The 27984-nt window shown below is 52.3% G+C and overlaps 1 protein-coding gene across 5 annotated transcripts in view; it reads left to right on the top strand.

The window, feature by feature from the left end:
• Positions 1-21627, top strand: part of PIK3R6 (phosphoinositide-3-kinase regulatory subunit 6) — a 57061-nt gene extending 35434 nt beyond the window's left edge. For all 5 annotated transcript variants that reach the window (XM_075014830.1, XM_075014832.1, XM_075014829.1 and 2 more), the window contains 12 exons: positions 269-416; positions 1765-1851; positions 3164-3620; positions 3752-3851; positions 6452-6574; positions 7277-7387; positions 9321-9411; positions 10318-10388; positions 12030-12120; positions 12844-12914; positions 15150-15262; positions 18593-21627. In XM_075014830.1, coding sequence (XP_074870931.1) covers positions 269-416; positions 1765-1851; positions 3164-3620; positions 3752-3851; positions 6452-6574; positions 7277-7387; positions 9321-9411; positions 10318-10388; positions 12030-12120; positions 12844-12914; positions 15150-15262; positions 18593-18749 — 1620 coding nt within the window. In that variant the 3' untranslated portion in view covers positions 18750-21627. The remainder of the gene's footprint in view (positions 1-268; positions 417-1764; positions 1852-3163; positions 3621-3751; positions 3852-6451; positions 6575-7276; positions 7388-9320; positions 9412-10317; positions 10389-12029; positions 12121-12843; positions 12915-15149; positions 15263-18592) is intronic.
• Positions 21628-27984: the final 6357 nt, after the last annotated feature.

The raw sequence follows: 27984 nt of genomic DNA, 5'->3' as shown, positions 1-27984 counted from the left end.
TTTTTAGCTCTGCAGCGTGAGCCTGGGTTAGCTAGGTTGGGCTCTGAGGCTCACTGCTATTGGTCTATTCTTGCTGTGCAGAGGTTCCCAGAGAGTGTCATGCTGCTGAATGGTCTTGATTATTTTATCAGCTGGAAAATGGTGGGTAGTGCTTCAGGCGAGCAAAATGTGGCGGTTATTTTTCAGTCTCCCATTCCCAGGCACCTTGTCCATGTGATTGATCTTCTGTTCACACCGTCTAGTTATTAACAGCGTTTCTCTGTGACAGACTAAGCCCACAGATGAGCTAGAGCAATGCTTCCAGCAAGTCGTGTCTGCGGTCGAGTGCACAGGAAGTGAGGTGAAAGCAGACCGTGTCCAGCACTCGGAGAGGCTGAAGAACATCTACAGTCTGGTGATGAGCTCCTCAGCAGTAGGTAAATACAGCGTGCGGCCCGAAAGCACAGGAGTCTGTCAGGGCTGGGAAATCCAATGAGGGAACATGTCTGGGAGCAGCTGTGGCTACCGACTCCAGGGCAATTTGAGCAGCTGAACTGAACTTTCCTGCATCGTAGTCGGGCATGTGCATCATTTCCAGACACTCAGGCAGCCCCTGGCCGGTGCCGTTCAAGGCTGTGGCCCTTCTAGTGTGGATGCAGTGATGGGGTATAATGCCATTGACACGGCTATAGAGTAACCCTCTTGGGGATAGGGGATAAGAGGTACCGGTATAAGGCACGTTCATACCAACAGGCTGGGTGTGAGATGTGCATGGGGCTCAGGGTTGCCAGGCGTCCAGTTTTTGACTGGCACAACCGGTGAAAAGGGACCCTGGTGGCTCCAGTTAGGACCACCAACCAGGCAATTAAACGTCTGGTTGTGGTGCTGGTGCAGTGGGGCTAAGGCTGGTTCCTGCCTGCCTGGTTTCTAGAAGTGACCAGCATTTTCCTCCTCTAGCTCCTAGGTGTAGGGGTGGACAGAGGGCTCTGTGTGCTACCCCAACCCTGGCTGCTGGCTCTGCAGCTCCCATTGGTCCAAAACCGTGGCCAGTAGGAGGTGTGGTGCTTGTGGGTGGAGACAGCACACAGAACTCCCCAGCCCCTGGGAGCCAGGGGGACAGTCCGTCCACTTTGGGAACCGTACAAAATAAGCCCTGCCCAGAGCCCGTACCCCAAACCCCCTCCCACACTCCCTCCCTCTGCTCCAGCCCTGACCCCCTGCACACAAACTCCATCCCACCCCACAGCCCTGAGCCTCCTCCTGCACTCAAACCTCTGCCCAGCCTGCAGCCCTCTGCTGCACCTCACACCCCTCATCCCTGGCCTCCGGCAGGAGCTCTGTTCCTCTCCCACACCTCAACCCTCTGCCGCAGCACAGCGAAAATGAGCAAACGCTGGGGGAGTCAGGGCAGGGGCAGGGGTGGAGCAAGTGTGTTCATACTGCATGGACATGTATTTGAATTGCAAGTGGTTAACTGGTCTGCACACATGGGGCTGCACTTCCAGTGTGTAGGCGATTCATGTTTCAGCCCCAATGCCATGGGAGGCTCTGCTGGGTCTGAAGCTTGATGGGACTGGCAAGAGGGCAGAGGACTGCTTTCGCTTTATGCACTGGGCTCTGAGATGGGTGGGACTGAGAAAAACCTGACCTTGAGCAAAGCATCGGAGGAATTTTCCAGGGGCTGCTCCCTAATGTTTAATGGGCAGTTTCTTTTCCTCTACCAAATTGCTGCTGGCTGCAGGTCAGGCTGGCTGCCTGCTAACTGAGTGCTTCCACTTCCCGCAGGGAGCAGCTCACCAGACGGGCTCCATGGCTGTCCTCTGCCCAACCCGCAGATCAGTTTCCATTTGTGGACTGAAGAAGACCAGCTCTGTAAGTGCCTTTTGCTGATGGAAATGAAATGCTGGCAGTGCCCAACAGCGTTCCTGCTAACTTCCTCCGTCCCCGGGTGGAATAAATTGTGTTATGTGCACCTTGGCATGTGCAGTTGTGCACCACCCATAGACACACACAGTCTGCGGTTGGCAGCTGTGGGTGCTCTGCTAATCAGCTGGGTGGCACCTGAAACTCTCCTGGGTGCCGCCCAAGTGCTCAGCTTACAGGGAACACAGGTGCCCAAGCCTGAGAAGCATTTGGAAAGAATGGGAATAGATATTTGTTCTGGTGGTTGGAGGCACATTTCGTTTCTGCTAGTTCCAAAGCAAGGGATCAGCAGCACAGTGCATTGGGTCAATGCACTCAGCTGTCCCCTCACGGTGTGCTGGGGGGTGAGCGGGCGGGCAGGGGGAGGCAACTTTGAGGGGAGCTGGGCTGACCAAGGGTGGCCAGCAAACAGTTCACTTACGGGGAGGGCTGCCGGGAGCGCAGAGGCTCGTGCAGGAGACTGGGGTCAGGGATAATGCAGAAGTGGGTCTGGCCGCCTAGGTGGGAGACCAGGCAGGGGATGCGGCCTGGGTAGGTGCAAGGTTGACCTGCTTTGATTGGTGCTGAACTCTACGTGTGAGCAGTAGAGGCGTTGTCAGGGAAAGGAACTGAAGTTCTGACACCTCTGGAGAGTCACCGATGCACCGGACGGGGGCTGGCCTGCACATGAGCGGAGACGCAGACGCAGAGGCGGTGCCCTGTGCCACGGCTGGGGTGGCCTTGCTCTAATTCTCGCAGGGAGGCAGAGGGCATTGGTCGCTGGTTTGACTGGCAGATTCTGTTTGGGAAAGGCCCACAAGCGCACCCGTGGGGAGAGGCGTGTGGGGGCCTGGGTCTGCAGTAGCAGGGACAGAGGCGGACTAGGACTGCAGAGCAGTGACATGCCTGGGTGGGGGTAGCTAGTGTGCTCCCTCTTGCCCAGAGCTTGCCTGTGCTGGGTGGGACTCCCCCCATTTCTTTGGCCTCTTCCATGATGGATGAACGCACACAGACTAGGTGTGCAAGGCAGAAGGGCAATGGGACTGGGGTTTGTCCTGTGGAATTTCCACAGGCAGAGGGACCAACATTCAGACCCGGTGGTCAGGCCCAAAGCCCACAGGAAAGACTCCACAGTTGTCGCTGGGCTTTGGATCCAGGCTGAAGTTGGCATCTAACTTGCCTGGCAAGCCTGCGCTCCTGCAGCTCCCACCGAGCTGTTCCAAGGCTGGGCCCCTCCTGTGCCCTGACCTTCCTCACTCACTGGCTTTCCTCCCTACCCCAGGGAAGGAGCTAGTGCTGTTTGTCCGCCCACTCTCCCACACCTGTGAGCAGGACTGCCTGAGCCAGGAGCTGGACAACTTCGAGATCCAGGACATCGTGTCTGACTGTGACTGCTGCGAGCAGACCCGCTTCTCTGTGCTCTCCAATGACAGCGGCATCGAGCGGGACCTGCCCACAGCTGGCGAGGAGCTGCTGCTGCCCGGGGCCACCGAGGCGGAGCATGCCAAGCTCCAGAGAAAGGGCGGCATTAAGAAAAGGGCATCCCCCCTGGAGAGCATGGCCTTGCTGCAGAACAGCTGCAGCGGCCCAGGGGCAAAGCAGACCGGGAAGCTGTACAGGAAGTCTGGCTGCAACATGGCTCCCCTGCCTCACCCCTGCAGACTGTACACTGCCCGGATTGTGGTTCTGGGGGATGACAGGGTCTTGGGGCGACTGGCCCAGGCCTATTACTCGCTGAGGTAACGAGAGGCTCCAGCCTGTTCTGAGGGGAGGTGCTTCCACGCAGGGGTTGGCTCGTCCCTGTCGCCCGAAGGAGTCAGCTGTGGCTGGCTTACAGCAAACGTAACTTTAATGTTTTGTTTGTTCCAAGGAAACGAGAAACCAGACGAGTTTACCTGACACCGAAGCTGAACCTGCAGTTCTATTACGTCCCTGTTGTGGAGGGGCGGCCAACCATCGGGTCCGCTGAGGTGAGCACTCACGCAGACAGGACGGTGCCCTCTTTGTCCTCACAGCCTTGGGCGGGGGCTGCCCGGGCATGGATGCAGCTGGTTGGAGTGTTTCTATGGGGCCTGCCAAGGTGCTGGAGGGGGAGGGTTTAAAATTTTGTGTCTAGCCTTTATGCCTCTGAGAAGACCTGGGAAATGGGACCCATTGCAGGGCTGTCAGGCTGAGTCTGCACGCAGACAACCTGAATCTATAGCTCAGGGCAGAGTATGAATGGCTCCATTTGTCCACATGAGGAACTGACTCTAAACCCAGTGGTGGTATTTAACATCTCAACAGGACCTGCTTTGTTGCTGGTCCTTTTAGCAGATGCATCCAGCTACCCTGGACCCGTAGAAGGTGCTTAGGCTCCTGCATAGAGCCTTTTCAGAGAAACACAGTGGTGTTTTCTCAGTCTGACTCCTAGTTCCAATCAAACACTAGGGCAGGGAGAGTGAACCTGGTTCCATCCAAGGAAGTGCTGTTTTTCCCATGAATGGTGCATGGGAGATCTTTCTATGACAATTGCTCCAAGCATTAGTAACCGAAGGCCAGATCCTGCAACGAGTCCCTTGCATCGCGTATTTGGGTCTGCACAGACTCCACTGACCTCAGTGCAGTCCCGCAAGGACTTTGAGGTCTTTACACGCAGAGGTCAGGGCAGCACCGGCGTCTAAATGAGGTTAGACATGGGACAGCCTGTGACAAGGAGGGCACCTTTTGGATGAGCACAAGGCAGCTGTGCTATTCTGGTCCCCACTGGAAACCCAGGAACAGCTCATGGCATCTGAATTTGCCTCTGAAATGGCAGTAGGCCCTGATGTCATGGGCACCTGCTACCGGTTAACTTAATGCACTGACTCAGAGGAGTTGTGTGGGTCTGTAGCTTCACCAAACCCAAGCCGTCCTGTAGGCCCTTAAAGACTAACCAATGGTTTATTAGGTAATGACCTTTGGTGGGTGGGTAAGACCCACTGCTTTGGATTTGGATCAGAGGGGAGGGAGGGAGGAGGAGGAGGAGGAGGAGTCACCTGTCACTAATAGGACCGGTGGAAGAAGTCAAGTAAGTGACGCGGGATGGCTGCCGTTCCTGCGAAATTCCCCTTGCAGGGTGCACAATAACTGAGATGTCCGTTAAGCCCTGGGTTAAATGTGTCAGACTTGCAAATGAATTCCCATTCAGATGCCTCCCTCTGTCATATGGGGGTAAAATCCTTTTGTAGGGCAATGGCAACTTTAAGATCCATTATTGAATGTCCAGGGAGGTTAGTGTTCCCCTACAGCTTTATATGTATTTCAGTTCCTGATGTCTGATTTATGTCCACTCATCCTTAGGCACACAGACTGTCCAGCTGGGCCAATGTCCATGGGATAGGGGAACTGCTGGCATACGATTGCATATATCACATTAGTGGATGTGTAGGTGTATGAGTCCCTGATGGTGTGGCTGATGTGGTTCAGTCCAGTGATGATATCTCTTGTATAGATACAGTAAACTCTTTCGTATCCATCTGCCCCGGCAATGGGAGGTTGATGGATATTCCAGAGTTCTAGATAATAGGGGGGTCTACCTAGCAATGCACAGCACTAAAGAAAAACAAGATTAGATATTAAGAAACAAACACAAATGTATGCAGAGTACTTTATTTACCAGCAACAGTAGTTTTGTACACTGGAAACATATACTGTGTTGGCTGTAGCTGTTTGTATTTACGCCGTACTTATGGAAAACGTAACTAACATTTACTGATGGATAAAACAGCAGTTATCTGAGAACTCCGGCCAATAGAATGCCAGAGATGAAAGAGTCTGCTGGATGTGTACAGAGCTGGGTTTGTTGCAGAGCTGGGTTTGTTGCAGGGCTAGGTTCCTGAGTCAGTGTTTCTGTGCTATGGTGTGTTGAGTATTTTCTTGATGTTGGGCGGCTGTCTGCTTTGGGTTTGGAAGTTGTGACTGCAGCATTAGTCGACATACCCAGAGCTGGCAATGATCTAGTTAGCTCAAAGCTAGCTCAAGTAACAATGGCAGCCAAGCCATGGCGGTATGGGCAGTGGCCACTCAGTGGTCCTGTGTGGGCAGAGCTAACCCACGCAGCTGTCCACGTCGGCTTGGCTTCACTGCTGCTGTTACCTGAGCTGGCTTTAATCCAGCAGATCAACACATGTTCAGGAATGTCTCCATGTGCTGCAGTGCAGACGTACCTTCAGTCGGGTATGAACCACATGTCCCTGCACCAGCTTTGCTTGCGCTGGTTCAGCTAAAATGTGTTGTTTAGATGAGCTTCAAAGCGGGCTCCAGAAGCAAGCTGGGGACAGTGGCGACACATTTGGTTTGCTGAAGCCACTGCATCCACGTTCCTATTTTTTTTAGCATCAGGCAAAGCTGGCCCATGTGGCTGCAGCCACGCCTCAGATTGCTGTGTAGATGCACACAGAGGAGGAGGTGGTTTGGCTGGTAGCAAGGCAGCATCCCATTTGCTTGGCTTCTGGTGTTTTTAAACATGTCCTGGAGGGATGTCATTCTGCGTATGACAAGCAGGTGCAAGGGGATGACTGTCCTGCACTGGGTGTTTCTCCTCCTGCAGGATCATCCAGCGTCTGGCCCGATGGAGCTCTGCGAGCTGGCTGTGTACCTGGGCCGAGCTGACCCTTGGTATGAGAGCAACATCAACACGCTGTGTCACATGATCCCCAAGCTGGCCACCATGGTACGAGGGGGAACCTTTCTTTCGTGTGCTGCTTGTGCTGTGTGTCAGCAACCCCAGCGGGTGAATGTCTGCCCAGCTCAGAGCCCCTTCTTGGTGTTTCTCTGAGTGTGGGACTTTCCTAGCCTCGTGGACAACACAGAGCAGCATGTGTTGGGGTGGGTGTCTGCATTTGTGCAGGTCTGCAGAGCTGGGGGTTGCCAAGATTTCATAATTTGCTCAGATTTGTCATCCACTTTATCTCTGGAACGACATTCCGAGGGCAGCTGTGCAGGGTAGTGGTGGGGAAGAGGCTCACATTACTCCCACTCGGTGGGTAGCCTCCATGCTCTGGAGAGGCTGGGCTGGACGGATGAAGGATGTCTCAGTGCTGGGGCACATCACTGCAGCATATTCTCTTTGACCAATCCAAGCATAGTAACTGGGAAACGAGACATTGGCTGAAGGAGCCTGACTCCAGAGGGGATGTGCAGCTCGTATTGCCTGGTTGAATCAAAACCCTGATGCAGGGGCAGTTGGGTGGGGTGGCAAAGGATGCAGACTCCATCCTCCCCCAGGGCTTACTCCGAGGGATCTCCAAGCAGACCCGGAGTGCTCTCAGTGGGCAAATGCCTTATGGGGGTTACTTACCAAAGAGGGGGAAGGGTCTGAGTGACCATTTCAGACGAGTGGCTGATGCTGATGCAACCTGTGCTTTCCATACAGCCCTCCTCCCTGAGCACGCACCCTGTGGCCGACCCATTCATTATGGATGTGATCGCTTACTACGTGCGCATGGGCCTCCAGCCGGTCTGTTTCCAGGTCTATGCTGTTAAGGTCAGTCTGTCGTCCTTTTACGTAACACCCCAGCAGTGGCCCCAAAGTCCGCTGGAGTTCACGTCCCAGATGTGGAGGAGGGTTTGCTGACCGAGCTGTGCAAAGCCCCAAATATTCCAGGGCTTTGTGCAAATATCAGCTGTCTTCTCTGTGGTCTCCACGCCCCCAGCTTTCCTCTGAGCTCTTGCATCTAGTGAGCCTCTGGATCTCCTAGGGAAGCTCAGTCACAGCCATTGGGCTCCATAGGGGTCACCTCAGGGCCCTGCAGAAGCGCTAATTCATGTGATTTTTGGCACAAAACAACACGTGGTCCCAGGTGCCTGTTTATCTGGGGCCAGGTTTGCTCATGAGGTGTGCGAGTTCCCTTGGTGCAGATTCTGTGATGAAACACAGACGTCAGGGCTGTTCCAGACTCTGCTTGATCACTGCAGGGTCTTGGGATTTCCTGGAACGTTTCATCGTCTCCGGCTGTCTTCTCTGAAGCGGAATCAGTGTGGCTTTGGGCACGGGAGGAAGGGAGCTGAGTCTCACTAATCTGTGTGTTAGTCTTCAAAGTGCCAACAGACTCCTTGTTAGTGTCAGACGCTCGAGCCTCATGTTGGATGGCTCATGATCTTTTAAATTATTTTCATGCCCCGGGTTTTCTCTGTCACGTTGCAGAGTCATGGCCAGGTGTGGGCCAAACCAAGGTGGGCCTGGGGCCTGGGATAACTGCAACCGCGGGGGCCCAGGGCACACCCCCAACGCTGCCGAAGGCCTCGCCCCACCCCACCCCATTCCCTCCCCCGAGCAACGCAGCCTGGGGAGTTATGGGGGTCTGGTGCAGTGGCAGCATGGTTCACCTCCCCCTCCACTCGCCACACGGGCGGCGGCAGTCAGAGACATGGCAGCCTGCTCTGCTCCACCCTCCCAGCCTGCTGCCCCTCGCTTCTCCGCAGCAGTGGAAAGCACAGCGCCCTGGGGCTGGGGCACTCTACTTCCTGCCCATGCTGAGCAGCATGCTCAGTGGGCCAGGAGGGCCGCATGGCAGAGCAGAGCAGAGCAGAGCAGGCTGCTGGGCCCCTCTGGTTCCCACTGCCCACACAGTGCACTGGGGACAGGGGAGAAACAGCTCCTGCTGCTGCTCATGGCACCAAGCCCCCATTACCTCCTGAGTCCCTCCTGTCCATAGAGGCAGCCACCATGAAGCCCCCAAAAGCACAGGACCTGGGGCAGTTGCCCTGATTCATCCTATGGATGAGACAGCTCTGGCCAGGGGACCCGCTGGGCATTTCAGTCAGCCGTGAGATGCCTTACACGGGAATTTCCATGCCTCAGAGACAATCAGCGCACCGGTGCAGGCCCTGGCGGGGCTTGTGTCAGAGCACACGCTTCAGTCGGGAGTGACGCCTGGTGGTGAGGCGCACAGCGTCACTGGCAGAATCCCCCTGGTTTGCATAATGACCAGTTCCGGACATGCTTTCTGCAAGTTGCTGAACTCCCTCATGCTGTGTTTTGGTGCTGGGATGTAGAATCAGGCAACCCTTGGGAGCTGTGCAGAATAAAATTTGCTCTCTGCGCCAAGGCTTGTGCAGATGTGCACCACCATAACCACACACACTAGTGGCTGTGGGTAGCTAGGCAGCACCTGCATTTCTCCTGGGTGGGCGCCCAAGCACTCAGCTTACAGGGAACACCACCTGGGAGGTTTTCTCAGACTCGCTGCAGGACCATCCAGAGGTTAGCTTGCCTCTGTGACAAAGCAGAAGGGCATGAAATCACTTTGTTCTTCCAGCTGTGCACATTGCCTCTGGCTGCTTGCTCCCCATATGATTGCACAGCCTCTTTGTGATATCACAACTGGTTGCTGCAAAGATGAATGTGATGTTCCAGACACTCACCCTGTGGGGACCAGACAGGAGCAGTTCCCAGAGAAGTTCTTTTCTTCTTTCAGATACTCTTCAGCAACGCAGCGCAGGAGCCAGCAGAGGACGTGTTCCTCACAGAGCTGAGCGCCCAGGTGCAAGATTGCAGAGCTCCCAAAGGTGTGTAGTGGGCTTCAGCATCTCCTCCCCCCACGTGAATTCCCCTTCCTTCATGCTCGCCTCTCTCTGCCCCTGATCTAATCACACTCACCTGCATCACTCCTGGGTCCTTCTATGCACGGGAACTGAGGCTCAAGGCCCCAGAGGGAGTCAATAAGCTAATGGCTGAGGAGGATTTCAGTTCATCAATATGTCTCCTTAGGAGATCGTGAGCTGGAAGTGGTGAGCTGCACTCTCCCCTGTCATGTCAGTGCACCCGTGGGAAGGTCTGAAATAGGGCTGTGCAGAATACCTGTTCATAGGCACTTCCCTACCGGCTCAGAAAATACACTGTATTGATGCTGAGATACAGCACCTCCCTGGTGCAGCTCAGGGTCAGGTTCCTGGATGCCCGTGGCTACAATTCCCCTGCAGGATGTAGCCTGTAAGAGTGATCCCTCAGATAATGGGCTCCCCATCTCTCTAGGGCTTTAGCGATTGTGGCTGATGCCCTGAATTGCTTGTGGAAACACATGGCTAGTTAGTGCAAAGCTTCTGGCCTGGGCACTATATGTTACTAGTAGCTGGAACTTCCAGGTGCTGCCATGAAAATATTTCCAGACCTGCAGGTTGGAATTTGAACCACGTAGAATTTATATTTTCCAGGTGTGTGGGTGGGAATTTGAAAAGGAAATTTGCAAAATGTTCTGCCTCCAAGTCTTGCTGGTAGGTTGGGCACTGGATATAAGAACAGGAAAGGAAGCCTGGCTCCTACAGCAATGTAGCCCAAGCCTGCTACTACTGGAGGCCTTGCAGACACAACGAAAGCTCTATGGCCCCAATGGGGATGCCTTTCTATTGCAGATGGATGCGTGCCCTGAATGTTGCCATTTGGGTGCTCACTTCCCATTGATTTCCCTTTTCCAGACCCTACACAAACAAGGAAGAAAACAACGCTGGAAGTCCCTGGGGCAGATCTTGCAGTAACATATAGAAAGGTGAGACTGGATTCTTTGTCCCATGGCCTTGCTGGACATGGGGCTCCTGTGGGTGGCTCTGGGAACTCTTTCTATGCAGGGGCTCTCAGGCAGGTTGCTGTGCTAAGGGGAAGCTGCCTTTACTCTTGCTGAGGAGAACGTAGCTGCGCTCCTTTCAGCACATGCATTGCTTAAGGGCAGAACATGCCAGGACGTCATGTTACCTGAAAAGAGATGTCAGCTCCTGTCTCAGCCTTAGTGGTAAAGAACCAGCTGTGCCTGGGACAGCTGACCCCTCCCTCTCCTGGGAAGCTTGCTTGGGAAGCACAAGACCCCTTCACTGGAAAGTCTAACAACCTATGGGGTTATCATTTTAATGGCTCCTCTTTTCTCAGTGCACAGCTCCAGAGGAGGGGCACTTCGCAATGAGCACCTCGATCACCTATTGAACACATTGTGACAAGTATCAAAGAGGGAGCCGTGTTAAGTCTGTAGCTTCGAGAACAACAAGAAGTCTTGTGGCACCTTATAGACTAACAGATCTTTTGGAGCATGAGCTTTCGTGGGTAAAGACCCACTTCATCAGATGCGTCTGACGAAGCGGGTCTTTGCCCATGAAAGCTCATGCTCCAAAATATCTGTTAGTCTATAAGGTGCCACAGAACTTCTTGTTGTTATTGAAGACATTGTTTTCTTTTGTTGGGAGTACCTGAGGGTTGACCATCTCCAGTTAGTGTGTTTGCAAGGGTGCGAAGCCCCTTCTGCATTAGCTCCTAAGCAGTGTTAAAATTACATGAGCTAATTTTTTTTCAGAACACACCTACTTTTCCCAGTCTTCTAGACAAAGCCTAAGAGCCCCATTCTGCCACCTTTATTTAGCGTGCACAGTGCTTTACTCAGCAGGCACTGTTGCTGAAAGCAGTGATATTGCTCTCCAAGCACAATGTTACTGAGCCTGGATAAGGGAGGCAGAATCTGCTGCTAAATACACAGATACATGTGCAAGCACAGGAATAAATTGCTTAGGGAGGTTGTGGAATCTCTGGCATTGGAGGTATTTAAGAGCAGGTTAGAGACACTTCAGTCAGGGATGGTCTAGATGGTGCTTGGTCCTGCCATAAGTGCCAGGGACTTACGCAGAAGACCTCTTGAGGACCCTTGTCATCCTACAGTTCCCTGTTCAGCCTGAGTAGCTTAGAATCTAGTTTTTTAATCTAAATCTTCATATTTATCATTCCCCATCTTTCCCCCCTCGGTGTAGCTGAGTTTTCCCCACTCCCAATATTAAGCTTTGTCTGTCATTCAGAGGGGCTGGCAGGGCGGCTTTCAAGATTTAAGGCTGGGCTGGGTGACCCTGTCTTGTCTCCTTATGAACAATGCAAATACTGTGGGTTTGAAAGGTCAGCTAGCCCAGCCATGTTATCAGCCCCAGAGGGTAGAAGTTCAGTGGGTGAAAAGTGGATCGGAACATGGAACAGAAGGACAGACAGACAGAGTGTGAAAGTAGGAGCAGGGGGTGAGGGAGGGGAGAGTGAGAAATCAAAGGCAAAACCCATCTAGCCTGCGCCCCTGTGCCCTGGGCACGCACGCCGCTGGTCTTAGTCAGGCCGAACACATTCACCACCAGGAAATGTAACTGAGAGACCTGAGCCTTTCGCGCAGGTTTTGCTGAGCAATCGGAAGAAGGAGGTGGATGTCCTGCTGAGAGCCACTGGCCTGGTGGTGAAAGCCATTCCCTCCAGTGAAGCTGAAGGTGAGGGTTCTCCTGTTTGCTGAGTTGCCAACTAGGCAGTGTCTGTGGGATTCCTGAACAGGACTTTGGAAAAGCCAAAGAAGACTCTGGGCTCCCGAGATTCCATCCCAGACTGCTCAGTGCGTGCTGTGGTCAGGCGTGGGAGCTGAGTCTGAGCTGCGTGTATAGCCATGGGCTGCAGATATGATCACTGCAGCTCATGGTCATGTGTCTGACTGCTGAGTCCCATATCCCACTTTTAATGAGCTCCTGGTAACTGAGGGTGCAACATGACTGCAGAATGGCCCCTGTTGTGTTCCTTTGTGCCACTATATCTCACCTTGTCTCCATCTGGCAGGTTTCCAAACTGAAAAGAGGGAGGAGGAAAGAGATGTCTCTGGGGGATAGACCTTCAGCTGGCGTCCTAGTGGCAAGAGAGCCCCCTGGGTTAACGTGGGATGGAGTCACAGCAAAGGCAGGCCTCTCAGCCTTAGGCAGTGCAAGGGGAAAGGACAGGAGTCACCTGTGTGGCTCTCTCTCCCAGGCCCCTTCAGGCTGATGCTAGGAGTGCACCCAAGTGTCTGCGGAGAGATGGTTATTCTACCTTGTGCCTTTGGGGCTGATGGGGGTCACACAAAGAAGGGGCAGCAGGAGGGGATCCCCAAAGACCTCACCCAGCGAAGGAAAGGGAAGCGGGTCCGACCTGCACTCTAGTCTCGCTCTAATGCCCCAGTTCTGTTGCAGATCTGATGTGCTTGAATGTCAATATTGCTGAAGTCGTCAAAACTTCCAACCTGTCGGGCAGGTCGTTTTCCGTAAGTAGCTGTGACCCCAGGGAGCGGTGATCCAGAATCATGAGCTGAGCGGTGTTGGCCCAGACCAAGGCTTGAATGAGAAGTCTCCCAGGAAATCCCAGCGCACTGCAGTGTGGGAGGAGGGAACAGCAGCCAAACTAGTTACCCCAACATGGTGCAAGGGTCCTATCCACCGTGCAGAACAAGGATGGATGTTAGAAAAGAAAGCTCCCATTGCTCTTTGTGACAGGTCCAGCTGGGAGGCAGGACAGGACTTAGGTTGCCTGACTCCGCAGGGGTACTGGCACTACTGCTTTGCAAACAGCCTATTATTACCTTGGAAGCTACTCACTGCAGGAAACAGTGTGCTTAGCAGAGTGGGCAGGACCAGGCCCTCTGGACTAAATGACTGATGCAGATGGAGAAACACAGTTTTACCTACTGCTACGGTTGTTGTGAGCAAGGAAGGAGCACGCCTCCCCCGGCTCCCCAGCAGGCTTGGCCAGCCTCTGCCACAACAGTGACACGGCTAGTTCTCGCTAGTTAAAAGCTAGCTGGGGACTGCGAGCCGCAATCACACCTGCAACTGCAGCCCAGATGTGGGCTGAGATGCTGGTCTGAAGGGCCACGTTTCTCTGTCGCTTTGTCCCATGCATGTCAGGCATCCTGGGTGAGAGTCTGTGACCCAGCCTAAGGGGAGTGGGACTCCAAGCCACCCCTGTGCCCTACCAAACCTGGGCTGCTCTGGGAACTTCAGTGTACTGCAGACAGCTCTAGGGGCCTGTCAAAGTTGTGGAACCCACCTGCATCTCCACTGAGTCACGCTGCAGGCCTGTCCCCACTCGCCCAGCAGGACTCCATGTTACACTGGGGCTTGCAAGAGTCCTCAGACAGCAGCTCTGCAGTACCTGTGTCAGGGGAAAACTTCCCACACTGGCAGAAAGGGGCTGGAGTGGGTGGTGGGAGATCTCACTGCAGGACTCTAACACTAGCCAGCCCTTGTAAGGCCTGTAGCCTTTTATTTTATTTAAGGCTCATTATACTGGGTTTGAGCTCTGGTGGCTCCAGTTTCAAGCTTAACAGAGTGGAAGTCACCTCTGCTACTTGCTTTCGAGTTAGTCCCTAGGAACACCTAAAGACCAAGGGTAGTTAGTGCCCACCTGGATATTCAGACCTGCACATAAGTGACAGCTACAGTTAGACTCACGTCCTTACCAGCAGTGTCGAGAACTGATGGATCCTCATGACTTGATCGCCAGTAGAGGGATGGCTCCTACTGGAGTCTGCCATAGGGAGGCCCATTTTCTGGCTCTGGGCACCCGCATTTTATAATATGACAGCTGCACTCAGCCCATGTCCATAAAGCTATCAAGCCTCTTTTTCCTTATTGGTCTGATGTCCCCTAGACCACTAAGGGGGCCTGATTTATACAGGCTGCATAGGCTGTCTTTATACCCAGTAGCACTGAAGCACAACCTGTGTCCTGCAGCTAATGCACAGGTTGAAGATAGAGGTGCCTTTACAGCATTTTTATTATTTAAAAGTAATCTTCTGGCTAATTTTTCACAATATTTCTACTTGGTGCCTCCTTCCCCATCATCTCGGGGCATCTGGTTATTCTTCAGTCACTTACTTATCTTAGCTCCAAAGTTAGCTAAGCTACAATCTTGCAGGCCTCAGAACCACAGGCCTTGTACTCTAACCCTGCTTACTTAGATACCTAATATATGGCTGTTCCCTCTAGGTACTGATCAATCCTATACTTCTGTAATCTGCAATTTACCTCTATTGAGCAAACTATGATTACACCTAGCATAACATACTAGTTAATCATAAGATCACACAATATATGAACAATATACTAAAATTATTGGCTGCAGGCTGCCCGCACCATGCTTCCCTGGTGACTGGCAAGGCTCTGGGCAGTGACTTTGGAGGCCTAATTTGGGACAACTAAAAAGGCTTGATTTTAAGAATTGTTGAGCATCCTGCATCTCTCACTGACTTCAGATGGGGCTGTGGGTGTTCAGTACCTGGGAAAATTCACCCCTTGGAGGAGCCTCAAGTTGGGCATCCAGATCACTGGCTGCTTTTGAAAATACTGGCCAGTTTGTGCTGGGGAAAATAAAAGGAAGGCGCCAGTTGCCTCTTTATTCCAGCAGTCACGTCTTGTGGTCTACAGTTCGAAAATAGACGTGCAAAGCTGAAGAAGGGAGGTGAGAAACTCAGCTGAGCTTTTCTCCCCTGTTGTTCCAGTCAGCAATAAACAAAATCAGAACACACGAGATCAAAATCCAGAGCATGGAACGAAGGACTTTCAACCTGTGCCTGGACAAGGACTTCAGAAGGACGTACACAAATGTAGTCAGGTAAGGCCATTTTATTACATGGCTTGTAGCAAGCAACGAACAATTGAATTCAAGTTAGACTCCCCCAGAAACACCCAATGTCTTCAGTGCTGCAACAGAGGTAATGTTGGCTAGGTCTGGAAGTTAGGGGTTCTAGTCCTGCCTCTGCTGCTAGTGCAGTAAAACGTTTAGGCTGAGTCACATCGCCTCCCTGTGCCTGCTATTGCCAGTAGAAAATTAAGTCAAGTATATCAACCTTCCTTCATAAAACATTTTGGCCATTTCTACACCTGCCACGTTCTCTGAAAGTGGCATGTTAATAAAAGGCCCAAAATACCTTAATGAGGTGTGGGGAATTTTTCAGAGAAAGTGGCATGTGTAGAAATGACCTTTGAGAGCTTTACATGAAAAACACAATGCAAATTATTTTACCATAGACTGTGAAAGATAAAAGAGAGTGGTTAAAGCCCAGGACTGGTCTCAAGGACATCCAGCTGCTTTTTCAGCACTGCCACAAACTTCCCCAGTGTCCCATCTTCCCACTTGTAAGGTGCTGGTGCCCCCTCTCCCACATCCCATAGGTAGGGGTTCATTAATGCTTGTCAGAGACAAGGTGGGGAAGCTAATATCTTGTAGCATCTTCTATGGGTAAAAGAGACAAGCTTTCAAGCTCCGCAGAGATCTTCTTTGAGATTCATGGATGGAAACCACTTTCCAGGTGTGTCTTTGCACATGACACACTAGATATTGATACAAGTCTTCATTTCCCACTTGAACCCCTTGTATGTTTGCTGGTAAATAGCTGTTTGAGTTCTACCCCAGCAGTGGTTGCATTTCTGTGGTGGTGGAAATGATTCTTCTTTACTTCTGCAAAGTGAGTTTGTATCCTTCAGCATAAAAGGCACTGTAGAAATCTGAAGGTGGGAGTAGGTGGTCTGTGTGAGCAGCTTTGATACTATAGCAGCAAAACAGGATTTTTTTTCAAGTTTTTGTGCAGATTGAATTTATATTTTAAGAGCCACCACAAATACGTACTATATATCAAGTCACATGCATCTCCCACAACCATCTGCAGGGATTGGACCCTGGGACTCTCCGCACAAAATACAAGCTCCCATTAAAGTTGAGGTGGTTGAAAAATGTCAAAAGTCAAAATTATTTGATGAAGAAAGGGGAAGCAGCAGCAATTGGCTGTCTAGGCAGAGATCAGCCGCTTGGAGGAGATGTCCTCACACACTACACCAGTGTATTATGCATGTTCACACAACTGTGCACATAAACCCTGCATTTGAATAGGCAGCTTCGACTGCCAGATGTACAAGCATGTATGCTGGTGTCAGTCCGTGGAGGTGGCAGCTGATGTGCAAACAGCCCAGCTTGGGTGTTACTGAAATTTCTGCTTTGCCTGGTTTCTAGCTGCCCTGCTCTTTTGCCCTCCCCTCCTTTTTCCTCTCTCCCTCATCACACACAGCCATCAGCAAGGCTGATTCTTGTGCTATCTGTTCCTCTGCTGGAGAGGGTTTTAAGGGACATGACTTCCAGGAAAGCTGTTAGTTTGTGATTCTTGGTTTCCCATCAAGGGAACAGTCAGGGGTAAGGGCCAGGTTACTGGTCAGTAAAATGTCCGGTAGGTGGGATGAGCTTTCCTCCATGCTTGACGGAAGGGAATTCCCAGGCAACAGCCAAAGGCCACTGAAGACAATCTGCTGCCCGAGGTAAAAGCCGAGTGTGCCACCATCTCCTCCCTGTAAGCCAAGGGAAGTAGATTTGCCTGGCTGCCCCTCTGTGACGGGGGATGGCTGAGCCAAATCTTGCAACCTGGCATTCTCAGTCACAATCCCACTCTAATTCGGCCTGGTTGCCCCTCCCTCATAATGGAGGGGCGAGAGGTCCAACTTGGGCAGTGGAGACGGCTGCCCAGAAATCCACTGCCCCAGGCAACTCCCTAGCTCAGCTCTAGCCAGTGGGTTCTGGCAGCACGGTAACCTGAAAGGTCTGGGGCCAAAAAGGTGAAAAAGACTCAGCAACAGTTTCTGACAGAGCTCACTAGGGGCAATACTGTGTGAAGCTCGCAGGTCAGGCAAGTGTGTGCTGTGCGAACCATTTACAGAGAGGAGAAGTCAGAGAGGGTGTGAAAAGTGCAGTTCACAGATGGTGTTTTTCCCCAGGGTCAAAGCTTGGTCTTACGGGGAGGGACGGGGGCGAGAGGCACTGCTGCTGATGTCTTCTGGCTGAAGTGTGAAACACAGGCTCTTATTCCTTGTTACCTCCATAAAGGTCCCAGGGCATTTGTGCAAAGAGCCGGGCATTAGCTTTGGTGTCCGTGCAGAAGTCTCGTCTGAGGGAAGGGCTACTCTAGAAAAGAAATCTGACCTAAGAAAAGCAACTTCAGCTGCAAGTTGACCTACATGAGTTCAAATGTCTGATGTGGCCCCACGACAGGAGGAACTCTCCCATCGACTTCCCTTACTACCATGGTCAACAGAGGCACCTTCAGGGTTCGATTTAGGGTGTTCCTCCTAGGCATGCTGAAATGAATCCCAGAAGATCAACCACAGCAGCGACCATCTTCCTCCTAGTGTAGAGACACCTGGAATAATGATTTTTTTTTTGGAGCATAAACTTTCATGGGCAAAGACCCCCTTTGTCAGATGCATGCATCTAATGAAGTGGGTCTTTGGCCATGAAAACTTATGCTCCAAAAGATCTGTTAGTCTATAAGGTGCCACAGGACGACTTGCTATTTTTTTGTGGATATCACCTAGCACAACTACCACTTTGATACCAGAATAATGACATTCCTCCAGCCACTACAAATTGAAACAGTGTGATCCTTCCTTTACTCCTGTCCTAAGCCTCCTGGGCAGTGTTGTGGGCACTATGAAAAGCAAATGACATGCATCAGCAGTGGCTGCCTGTCAGTGACTGAGAAGTGATGTGTTTATGTGTTAGACAGTCTCAAGTCTCAGCATTTGGTTCTGGGATTCGAACACCAGAAAGCTGGATGAAGGGATTTTGGCTGGAGTCAAAGGGGGGTTGGAAGGTAGAGTTTTGATCCAGGCCCATCTGTAGTTTAGACAGTTTGCAATCCCCTGAAGCAAATGAAAGCTGCCTAAGGCACTCTGTAAATCAAAGAAATAAAATAGTAATGGTGATGATAATGGTTAGATAATCTTTCTAACAAAAAACAGTCCAAGATTACAGACAGACAAAACATTTTAGTTCCACGGGTGAATCCAAAGCAACAGGTGAAGGCAGTGGAGTTATTCTGGATCTACGCAGGTGTAACTGAGATTGATACTTGGCTCAGGAGTCAGCATGTTTAGTAAAATTAATTTTCTTCTCTTGCAGCGTGGAGGTTTCTCCTTGCCTGGAACCCAGTTACTGCTTGCAAAAGACAAGGACAATGAGATTCAACCTGCATGAACCAGAGGATATGGGACTGGCCAAGTACATGCCCAAGTCTTTGCTGCTGCCCATCAACACATTTGCAGGCATCATCCAGTGAAAATAAGAAAAAAAATCCATACGTGAGGAGCTTTTAAGAATCCCTGGTTGGGCCACAATGGAACAAAGATGGAAGAACACACTAAAAATTCCACTCATAAAGCTACACTAGCACGACATGAGGGCTCAGGGAAGAATGTGCAAATCAGGCAAAGGGCTGTAATGCTGTGGCTGAGTCCTGAGCCAAGGAACAGAGCCTGGGAGATTGTGCAAATGAGGCTGGTCTGGGGAACTGAGCACAAGGGGAGGAGGTGGGCAGAAATCAGACTGTTATTCTCCTGTGTGTGTCAGCAACATAGCTTGTGGGGGATTCTTCTGGAGAAGGATCGGGGACAAGTTTGGTGCCTGCTTGTTGTAGGTGCGGCACAGGGAGCCATTACTATTATTTCATCTTACCGAAAGGCCTGAAATCCCTAACCTGGGATCAGGGCCGCTTGTGCAGGGTGCTGTACAGAGGTACCTGATGCCATGCATCCTGCTCCAAAGCAATGAATGGCAGCCCCCGGGGCAGACAGGCAATTGCCTCAAACGTTCACTCAGCAAAGACAAGTGAGGAAAATGTGATACGAGGCTCTGCCCAGCGCCCACCGAGGTCAGTGGGAAAACCTGCTGTGGCCGTCCCAGCTCGTGGCTTTGGCTAGGATCAAAGTTCCCACAGCAGCAGGTGCACACATCCCTCTCTTCGGTCCTGCTCCTTGCCCGCTGAGGTCATTTCAGATACCCTGGGTCAGATCTCATCCAAAATGCCCAGGGCAATGCGAACGAAGCTGCCCTTCAACCCTGAGAGAAATGTCATTAAACTTGAGTGAGACTCTGCGTCTGCTCCTAAAGGCCGGGTTCCTGCTCCCCCTCCCCTGCCCGTTCTCGGCTCCCCACACGGCAGTGCCAGTGTTGCTTTATCACAAGGATGCGAGGAACACCTACCCAAAGAGCCCATCCGTGGCTTCTCTACTTCCTCGTCCTTCAACGCCTTCCTGTTCGGTTTACAGGTTATGAGGGGTGCCTGAGAGCCCAGAGCAGTTTGCACATGGCAGTGTCGTGTAGCACAGTGCAGTGCAGCTAGGGCCAGGTTAATGTGCAGTTGTGAAAGGTCTCAAGTTGTGAAAGGTCTCATCCCTCAGATGTCCTGCTTGTAGCCCCAGCAGCCTGATGAAGGCGACCATAGGGGGCTGCAGAGTCAGTGCATCCCAGCTGAAGATGAAGCCAGCAAGTCTCCCACAGAGCTGCTGGTGGAACTTTAAGCTGCATCCCCAGCAGACTCCATACAGGAGAGTAGCAGGGAAAACACCCCCCACCCACGTGCCAGAGGTGACTCCCCACACCCATTGCCATGGAACAGCTGGGAAGTGATTTATGTCTGGCCCAATGGGAAACGTTCCTCTGACGAGGTTTGGGCAGGGGACGGGTTACTAAATTTAGCGCCTAAATGTGGAATCAGTATCCATCCAACCAAACTTTAGGTATCCCCGTGTGAAGTGCTGGGCTGTAGTGTTCAGGCCGGGCTCTTCAAACTAACCCCTTACAGACTGCCTTGGTCAAAGCCCAGAGATTCTGAGCACATTAGGATTCCTTGGGTAGTTAGCCCTGTGGACACTGGGGAACTTTGGGTTAAATTTTCCCCCATATTGGCTTTCAAGGGTAAGTCTCAACCTTCCTGGAGCGCCCCTCCCTTCCCTGCTCTGTGGTTTTTAAGATCAACAACCTTCTCCCCCCAGGCCCCACGCCTCCCCCCCCGACACACTGCAAGAGTTGTTCTCTTTTATTTTTTGGCTTAGCATATGGACTAAAATTATCATAGTAAAAACCGTTCCCTGAGGAGCTCCACTGAAATCCACTACCTGCTGGCAAATCACCTTGACAACTGATGGCAGGTGGGAGGCTCCCTGGCAACAGGAGAGCCTGCCAGTCCCCCAGATCACCCAATTACTACAAAAGGAAAATGTGCCTATGAGAATCTCACATACCATGGGGCATCCTTGCTTGTTGTGAGAGCCTCATGCCTTGGGCATGTATTGAGACAGTCACTGTACTGCCAAGTGACTCAAATACTTGAGAACCGTGATTTCAGAAAGAGATTCACTCCCTGGAGTGTCTTATTCCATATCTAAACAGCATGTATTGGACTTTTTCCTGCAGGGAGATAGCTCCAGTACCATGGAAAACAGGCCAAGCCCTGTCGTTGTCCTGTAATCACAGAGGTTGCAAAGACCATCCAAAAGTTTCAGCTAGGGAATCACCCTGACCCCTAGAGCACTGCACTTTCTTGTGTGATGACCTCATCAGAGATCCCAAAAGGAACTGATGTCTTTGTTATGCAAGAGACTTAACCCACCTCCTTCCAAGTTCAGCTAAGCTCAGCTCTCTCCCCCTCCCGACCCCCAGGAGACACAAGAGAAATGAAGCCAGAAATTTTCTGCAGCAGAACTTGCATTACTTCAATGTACACAGCAGTGTCCTTAACCTCAGTTTACGCAAGGCTTATTGTAAATTATTGACAAGCAAGAGCACAACACTTCTGTGGGCAAGAGAGGAATGTGCTCCTGGGAGACCCCATTAGTAAAGATGGAAAAACAAGTCAAGAAAGGCCAGGATGAAGCCAGCACTTCTCTTCCCATGAACTGCTATGTAGGGCAGTAACTGGAGAGGATGGCACACAGATCCTCACATGTCCTCCTGCGGGAGGGCAGGGGGGTTAACCTCACATGGTGCTCGAGGTGAGACCCTAGAGGTGTACGGTAGCTTTGGCTATGCACTGATATGTATAGGTATTAACTAGTTGTATATGATGTAGATAATTATAAATTATTTGTATAGGTGTACTAGATTATATCTATTGGAAAGTGCAATTGTTTTACTTATTAGATTAAATGACATTAGAAAACCAATGGGTCTGGCTAGAAAGACATTATTTATCCAAGTGGCCAAGTAAGTTTTGTTCTCTGTGTCTTTCTTCTGCCATCCCTACTGTGACACTGTATACCCCGCATTAGGGGATGGAATCCATGGCAAAGCAGTTGGCTCTTAGAGCAGTGACAGTATTGTAGAGGCAAGATTGCAGAAGCTTCCAGCTCCTCGGTTTTTCTTTAACACCAGGCATCTCCAATAAATCTCCAAAGCAGAGAGTGGTGGGAGAGTTGCTCTTGGTGTAATGGGGTGAATACCCCCAAACAGACATTGGAAGGGTCAATGGGAGCCCAAGAGCTAAGTTATGGCCCCTGGTGGCAGCTACAGGGTGTGTTGGGCTCAGTTAAGGCTGAGGCCCAGTGAGGAAGCAGTGCAGGGCTAACTGACAAAGAGGAAGGGTGTCAGGGCAGAAGAAGGAGAGATGCCTGGGGGCTGGAAATGATTGGGCCTGGGACACTCCTCTGGGAGAGAATTCTGCTAATATGCTAGAAGAACCCAGGAGTCGTAAATAAAGGGGCAGGTGCTGCACCTCTGAGAGGAGTGTTAATTTGGTACCAGAGCTGGGAAGGGGCTGGCAAAGGGATCTAGAGGCCAGACAAAGTATGAGGAAGTCTGGGGAAAGTGACAAGGGGTTGGAATGAGCAGACTTGGCTGAGAAGAGTGGCTGGATAAACAAGCGAAGAGGTAACATTTTCAAAAGTGCCTAAGTGACTTAGAAGCCTAATTTGCATTTTTATAAGTGTCTTAGGAGTCTATTGACCTTCAGTGTGATTCAGGCATTTAAGCCACTGAGGGCTACATCTGGATGGGCAATATTTTAAATGGGGGGTGCACTTCAACAATTGGGTTAGTTGTCAAGGGCTGCACTTGTCCATGGTATTACTGGAGGAGGTTTCGGGTCTGGGATGGAGGTTGGTTGCAGAAGGGAGCTTGGGGTAAGGGACTGGGGTGCAGGAGCGGGTTAGGGATCTGGGATGGAACTTGGGTGAAGGACGGGGTTTTGACCTGGGGCAGGGGACCAGGGTGCAGGTTCCAGAAGGGGGTACAGGTGGAGAGGGTACTGAGCTACAGGTGGGGTATAGGAGGTGGTGCAGGGTCCAGTAGGGGGTTTTGACCCAGAACAGGGGTGCAGGAGGGAATGCAGGGATTTGGGTTGTGACTGGGGTTAGGGGCTTGGGGTGCCAGGTCTGGGAGGGGGTTGTGATGTGAAGGAGAGGTGCAGGGTCTGGGAAGGGGTGTGGGTTGTAGAAGGGGAGGGAGGGGTTGGGATGCCAGAGGCAGGCATGCTCTGAAGGCACTCACATGGGGAAGCTCCCAGCCAGCAGCTCAGCAGGTTCCTTAGCCAGGGTGCTGCTTTCCCTGTTCCCCCACATGCTCAGAGTAGCTGCAGGGGCCCTGTGTACTGGTCTGAACTGACTGCTGTGAGGCACCTCTCCTCCCGCCCCCAGGGTTTCAGCATTCACATGGCCCTGGAACCAGATTTTCTGAGTGCTGAGTCGGGGTGGGGCAGGCAGAGAGAGGCTGAGGCTCCAGCAGGCTGGATCCAGCAGCTTGGTGGGCTGCATGTAGCCCACAGGTCGTATTTTGCCTAGCTCTGGGTTACCCTTTGCCTGGAAACCACAGCCCCTGCTTCCCCCCGCCAATGGTGATCATAGAGTACATAAACACGCACTCAATTCAAGGCCAGCCTGGAGCAGGTTACATGGTGACAAAGGCACGGATGACTGTTGCAAGGCTCACAGCAGAGAGGAATCGGAGCTATTGTGACTACTGATCTTCTAGTCATGTCCACTAAAGATGGTGGGAGGGGCAAATAGGGCAACTGCCCTGGGGCTCAATGATTTAAAAGGTCAGGGGCTCCCAGCTGCTGTTACTACTACTGCACCAGCAGCATGAGCCTGAGCCCTTCAAATTGCTGTCAAAGCTTTGAGGCTGCCTGGAAGAAACTAGCAGCAGCCCTGCCACTTCCCCCCTAGGCCCTGTCCCTGGGGGGCACAGAACTCTCTCCCCCCCCCCCGCCTCCACTAGGGGCCCAATGAGTATGTCAGCTCCACGGCTTCCCCTCTGTTGCCCAACTGCTGGACAGTGCACAGGAACAAATGGTTAACACACACACACTTGCAGAGATTTCCCTCCGTCTCCCCTGAATTGTCCTAACACCCATGGGAACAAACATGGCTTTGGAGATGTACTTTCTGTGTAAGGAACAGATACCACATGCTACAGATGGGAGGCCAATGGTTAAGTGCATTGTCATCTGTTCATCCTGAAGCGGGACGCTGGGTCCGAACAAGTTCAACGGATTCTTTCTGTGAGAGACTCCACGGACTGGCGAGAAGCTTGCCATGCAACGGTGAAAGACTCAGCCATTGACAAAGTGAAGAACTCGCTCGACACGTTCAAATAATTTGCATATGTGGTTGTCATATGCACCAGTGCAAATGGGCATCAAGTATTGAGTCATTTGGTACGTTACCAAAATGTCAGTGGCAGGCCAGTAGATGCATTTCTAGAAGTTCTTACTGGCTGCATCAGTGACAACCCACATTTTAGACCAGTTAAATGCTCATAAATCAGACCGCAAACAGATGGCTGCTTGTGAGTTTAATGGAGCTGTATGCTTCTATGGAAGACATACTAGAGTACAAACTTTGTTCCAATAAAAGTTTAACCATAATCTCTTGTATACACACTACAGAGGCCACCTACTCCAACTAGCACTAGTATGTGCTGCAGGCTCGTCAAAAGACATTTAAAAACCTATAAATGAATTCCTGTCATTCCTTCATTCTAGCTTGGCCAGAGACTGCCTGTTATACTCCTCTCTACCTGTTTAGAACATTATACCTGACACCGCTGCTGTGCATTAGCATCTTGGCTGGAGATGAAGACGAACCCTATTTGGCCTGGCTTCCAGGATGAGTCAGCATCTCCACACTGCATCCTGAAATGTGAGCAACCTATTCAGTAAGTAGAACAGATACATCAGTATTGTGATTTTCACTCCCCAACAGTGTAAATTCTGCTGCTGTCCCTCAGAACATTTTGTCTGGGATCTGTGTATTCCTTCTACTACTATTTCATAAAAACTGCAGAACAGATGTGGCTGGAAGGAAAAAAAACACAACAGCGAATTATTAAACCTCTTCCCCATAGAGCACCCAGCCCCAAAACAGCTTCTCTCTGGAGTGTGGCTAACACTCCAGCAGTCATATTAGAAGTTACACAAAGCAATAGAAAGTAGCATGTAGAACATTTTCACACTGGAAGTGGAGAACTCAAGCTTGCCCCATTTTCTATCAGCTCTGACATTCCATATGCAAACTAGACAACAGCAGAAATACATGTAGTCACTTTGCAGTCCCAGAACACGTTATAGCTGGAGAAATTTGGCATCTCAAAGCTTTATCCCTAGCAGTAGACTCCACAACTCTTTAAATAAATCAGTTGCATCGATGTTAAAAAAAAATCAATATTTAATACTCCCACTGAAATGATGTTCTACTTCCTCCTACTCAACCAGAACTCTCCTTTCTATTTCATGGAAACTGCTGAACTTGTTATGTATATACACCATCCACATCAGACAATTCCTGCATTCAACGGGGAAATTAAGAACATTAAACCAGAGGAGAGTAGGTGCTCAGACACTATATTGATGAGCCAGTAAAAGACTCCAAAAAGAACAGAAGCTACCCACAGCACAGACTCTCAAAATAAGGGAAACTATAAAGCCCTCTCCAGCTCACTCATGTCTGATGTTCTCCTGGGTTCAAATCTTTAAGTCAATGATAAACGACAGCGTGTGATTTTTTGTGAGGGTTTTTTTTTAAGGTGGCAACTCTTGGAGTTAGTTTTTGGTTCAAAACACCAGAGTGCTGAATTCCATAACACCTCACCTGGATGCTGGTCACATTTCAGTTTGGAGAGGCCACCCTTCTTTCTGTCTTAATTCCCTTTGTAATTTCAATGGGAAAGGCTACTCCTTATTTCCTGTCTTATGGTAGGTCTACTCTTCCAAATTAGGTCAAATTTACCAAGGTCGGCTTTTAGCATTTGATTTTATAAAGTCAAAGGTGCATGTTCCCACTAAGTACATTTGGTCAATGGAATGTGTCCCTACTACCATGGCAGCCATCAATTCTTGCAGCTCCAGCCACCCTTTTGAATTGTGGATTAGGCTCCCAATGCCTGAAGGGACAAAAACACTGTTGTAGATGGTTCTGGATACATGTCTTCAGCCTCTCATGATGCACTTACATCCTTTCTGCCTCCCTCCTCGAAAGCAACGGCAAACAATCATTTCGTGGCCTTTTCCCCCCGTTATCGACGAAGATGCCATAGCATGGACTCCGCTCATCTGAACACGGCTGTGGCAACCATTCCAAACACCTCATGCCTTATCCCGAGGTTTACCCAAAGTCTAGCCGGGAGCTGCTTGTGTGAGGAAGAATGCGAGCAGGCCAAGCACACAGCCGAGCAGGACTCCATTGAACGCCGCAGGTGGCCAGTGTTGGCAGCAGCTGGGCGTGTTGACACGGTGGCAGGCCGATTCTGGTCTCAGGAGACAACCACGGGTGGGTGGGACTGCACAGCTATGGGCCGAAGCCCGGTGGCTGGAAATCTCTCAGGTGCCTCAGGCCACTTTCATGGACCCGTGTGACTTGCTTTCCCCCGGCCCGGCAGCGCAGCAGTGCCCACCCGAGACCTGCTCCGGCGGCTGAGAAGCTCGCGGCAACAGCCCTCTGGACGCGGACACGGCCAGACTGCTGGGGGTGAGTGGGGAATCAGCTGGGAGTGGGTCAGGCTGCAGTGGGGCCCAGGCAAGCCCCATCCGCTCCAAAGGAGGGGCACTCTGGACACAGCAGCTCTGCCAGGCTGGGGTTCCCTCACTAGGCCTGCTGGGGTGTGGTAGGGGCGGGGGGAAGGGCAGTGAGGGGGTGAGTAGGGACCGGCCTGCTGGGGAGGCTGCAGTTCGCACTCCCCTCCAGCAGGGGCGCTGCGCTCTCCGCGCCCCTAGGCCGTCGGCCCCTCTAGCCCGCGGGCGCCAGGCTGCTCGGGGGTCGCTGGCCGTCTCCTAGCAACAGCGGCGGGTCCGGCGCTCGGCCTCACCCCGGTAGGCGCGGGCGGGGCGCGGGCGGCGGCGGCCCTCCCTCCGCAGGTGGCGTGTGCGCAGGGCGTGTCCGAACAGGCCCGCAGGGCGAGCCGCGCTCAGGTACGGGCGGGGGCGGGGTGGTCTCGGCGCCCGCGGCCTCCCCCGCCCGTGGGGCCCGGCAGAGCCGCTGCTCGGAGCCCGGGAGGGGCAGCGCTCCCCGGGGGCCCGGCGGGGATCTGGGGCCGGATGCGGAGGAGCATTTCCGGCGGGTGTGGGGCGCTGGTCAGGCCACACCGGGGTATTGCGTCCGGTGCTGGGCCCTGGAGCGCGTCCAGCGGGGGGCAGCCAAGGGGACGGGGGGGCTGGCGCACATGGCCCCCGGGCAGGGGCTGGGGCAGGGGCTGTCTAGTGCGCAGAGGGGAAGAGTGAGGGGCGGTTTGAGGGCAGCCTTCGGCTTCCCGAGGGGGCTCTGAAGGGGGCGCAGCGGCTGTTCTCGCGGCAGAGCGAGGAGCGACGGTGCGAAGTCGCAGGGCGGGCGGTGCGGGCTGGGTGTTGGGAAACGCGGCTTCCCCCGGCGGGCGGGGAGCGCTGGGCTGCGTGACCCGGAGAGGTGGCGGATTCTCCGTCCCGGGCGGTTTCTGAGTCCTGGCGGGACGAGGTCCTGGCTGGGAGGATTTAGTTGAGGTTGATTCTGCTCTGGGCAGGGGCTGGACTCAGTGAGCTCCTGAGGTCCCTTCCAGCTCTAGGGGTCTATGGTTCGTTGCCCCTGCAGAGCCGGGCCCAGAGACCACCGCAGTGGCCCTACCTGGGCTGAAAGCCGCCTTTGCACGGCAGCAGTGGGGGCTGCAAGCAGCCTGGGAGGTTCTCTAGTCCAGTCCCCACCATCATCAGGTACAGGCTGGTCCAGGATTGATTGGCCCCACCCAGTGTTTGTCCAGCTTGTTCTTAGGCACCTCCAAAGAGTTCACAGGTGCTCTAGGCAGCTTGACCAGGTCCCTCTTTGGGCCAGGTAGCCGATTAGGAAGAGGCTAGGCCATGTCAGCCATTAGGACAGGCTGTTAGGGACCCTGCCTGGGGCAGCCCATGAAAGGGGGTGTCATGAGCAGAGTGAAAGTGAGCCAGTGTGGCCTGGTGCACCCCGCTCGCTGGGGTATATGGCTGCAGGGTCCTGGGGCTTCCGGCAGGCAGCTGTGTGTAAGCAGCATGCAGGTGAATGAGGCCAGCTGGGGATGTGTCC

Source organism: Carettochelys insculpta, chromosome 20, assembly GCF_033958435.1.
Source record: "Carettochelys insculpta isolate YL-2023 chromosome 20, ASM3395843v1, whole genome shotgun sequence".
NCBI classification, from domain to species: domain Eukaryota; kingdom Metazoa; phylum Chordata; order Testudines; family Carettochelyidae; genus Carettochelys; species Carettochelys insculpta.
This window is presented reverse-complemented; position numbering and strand designations above follow the sequence as displayed.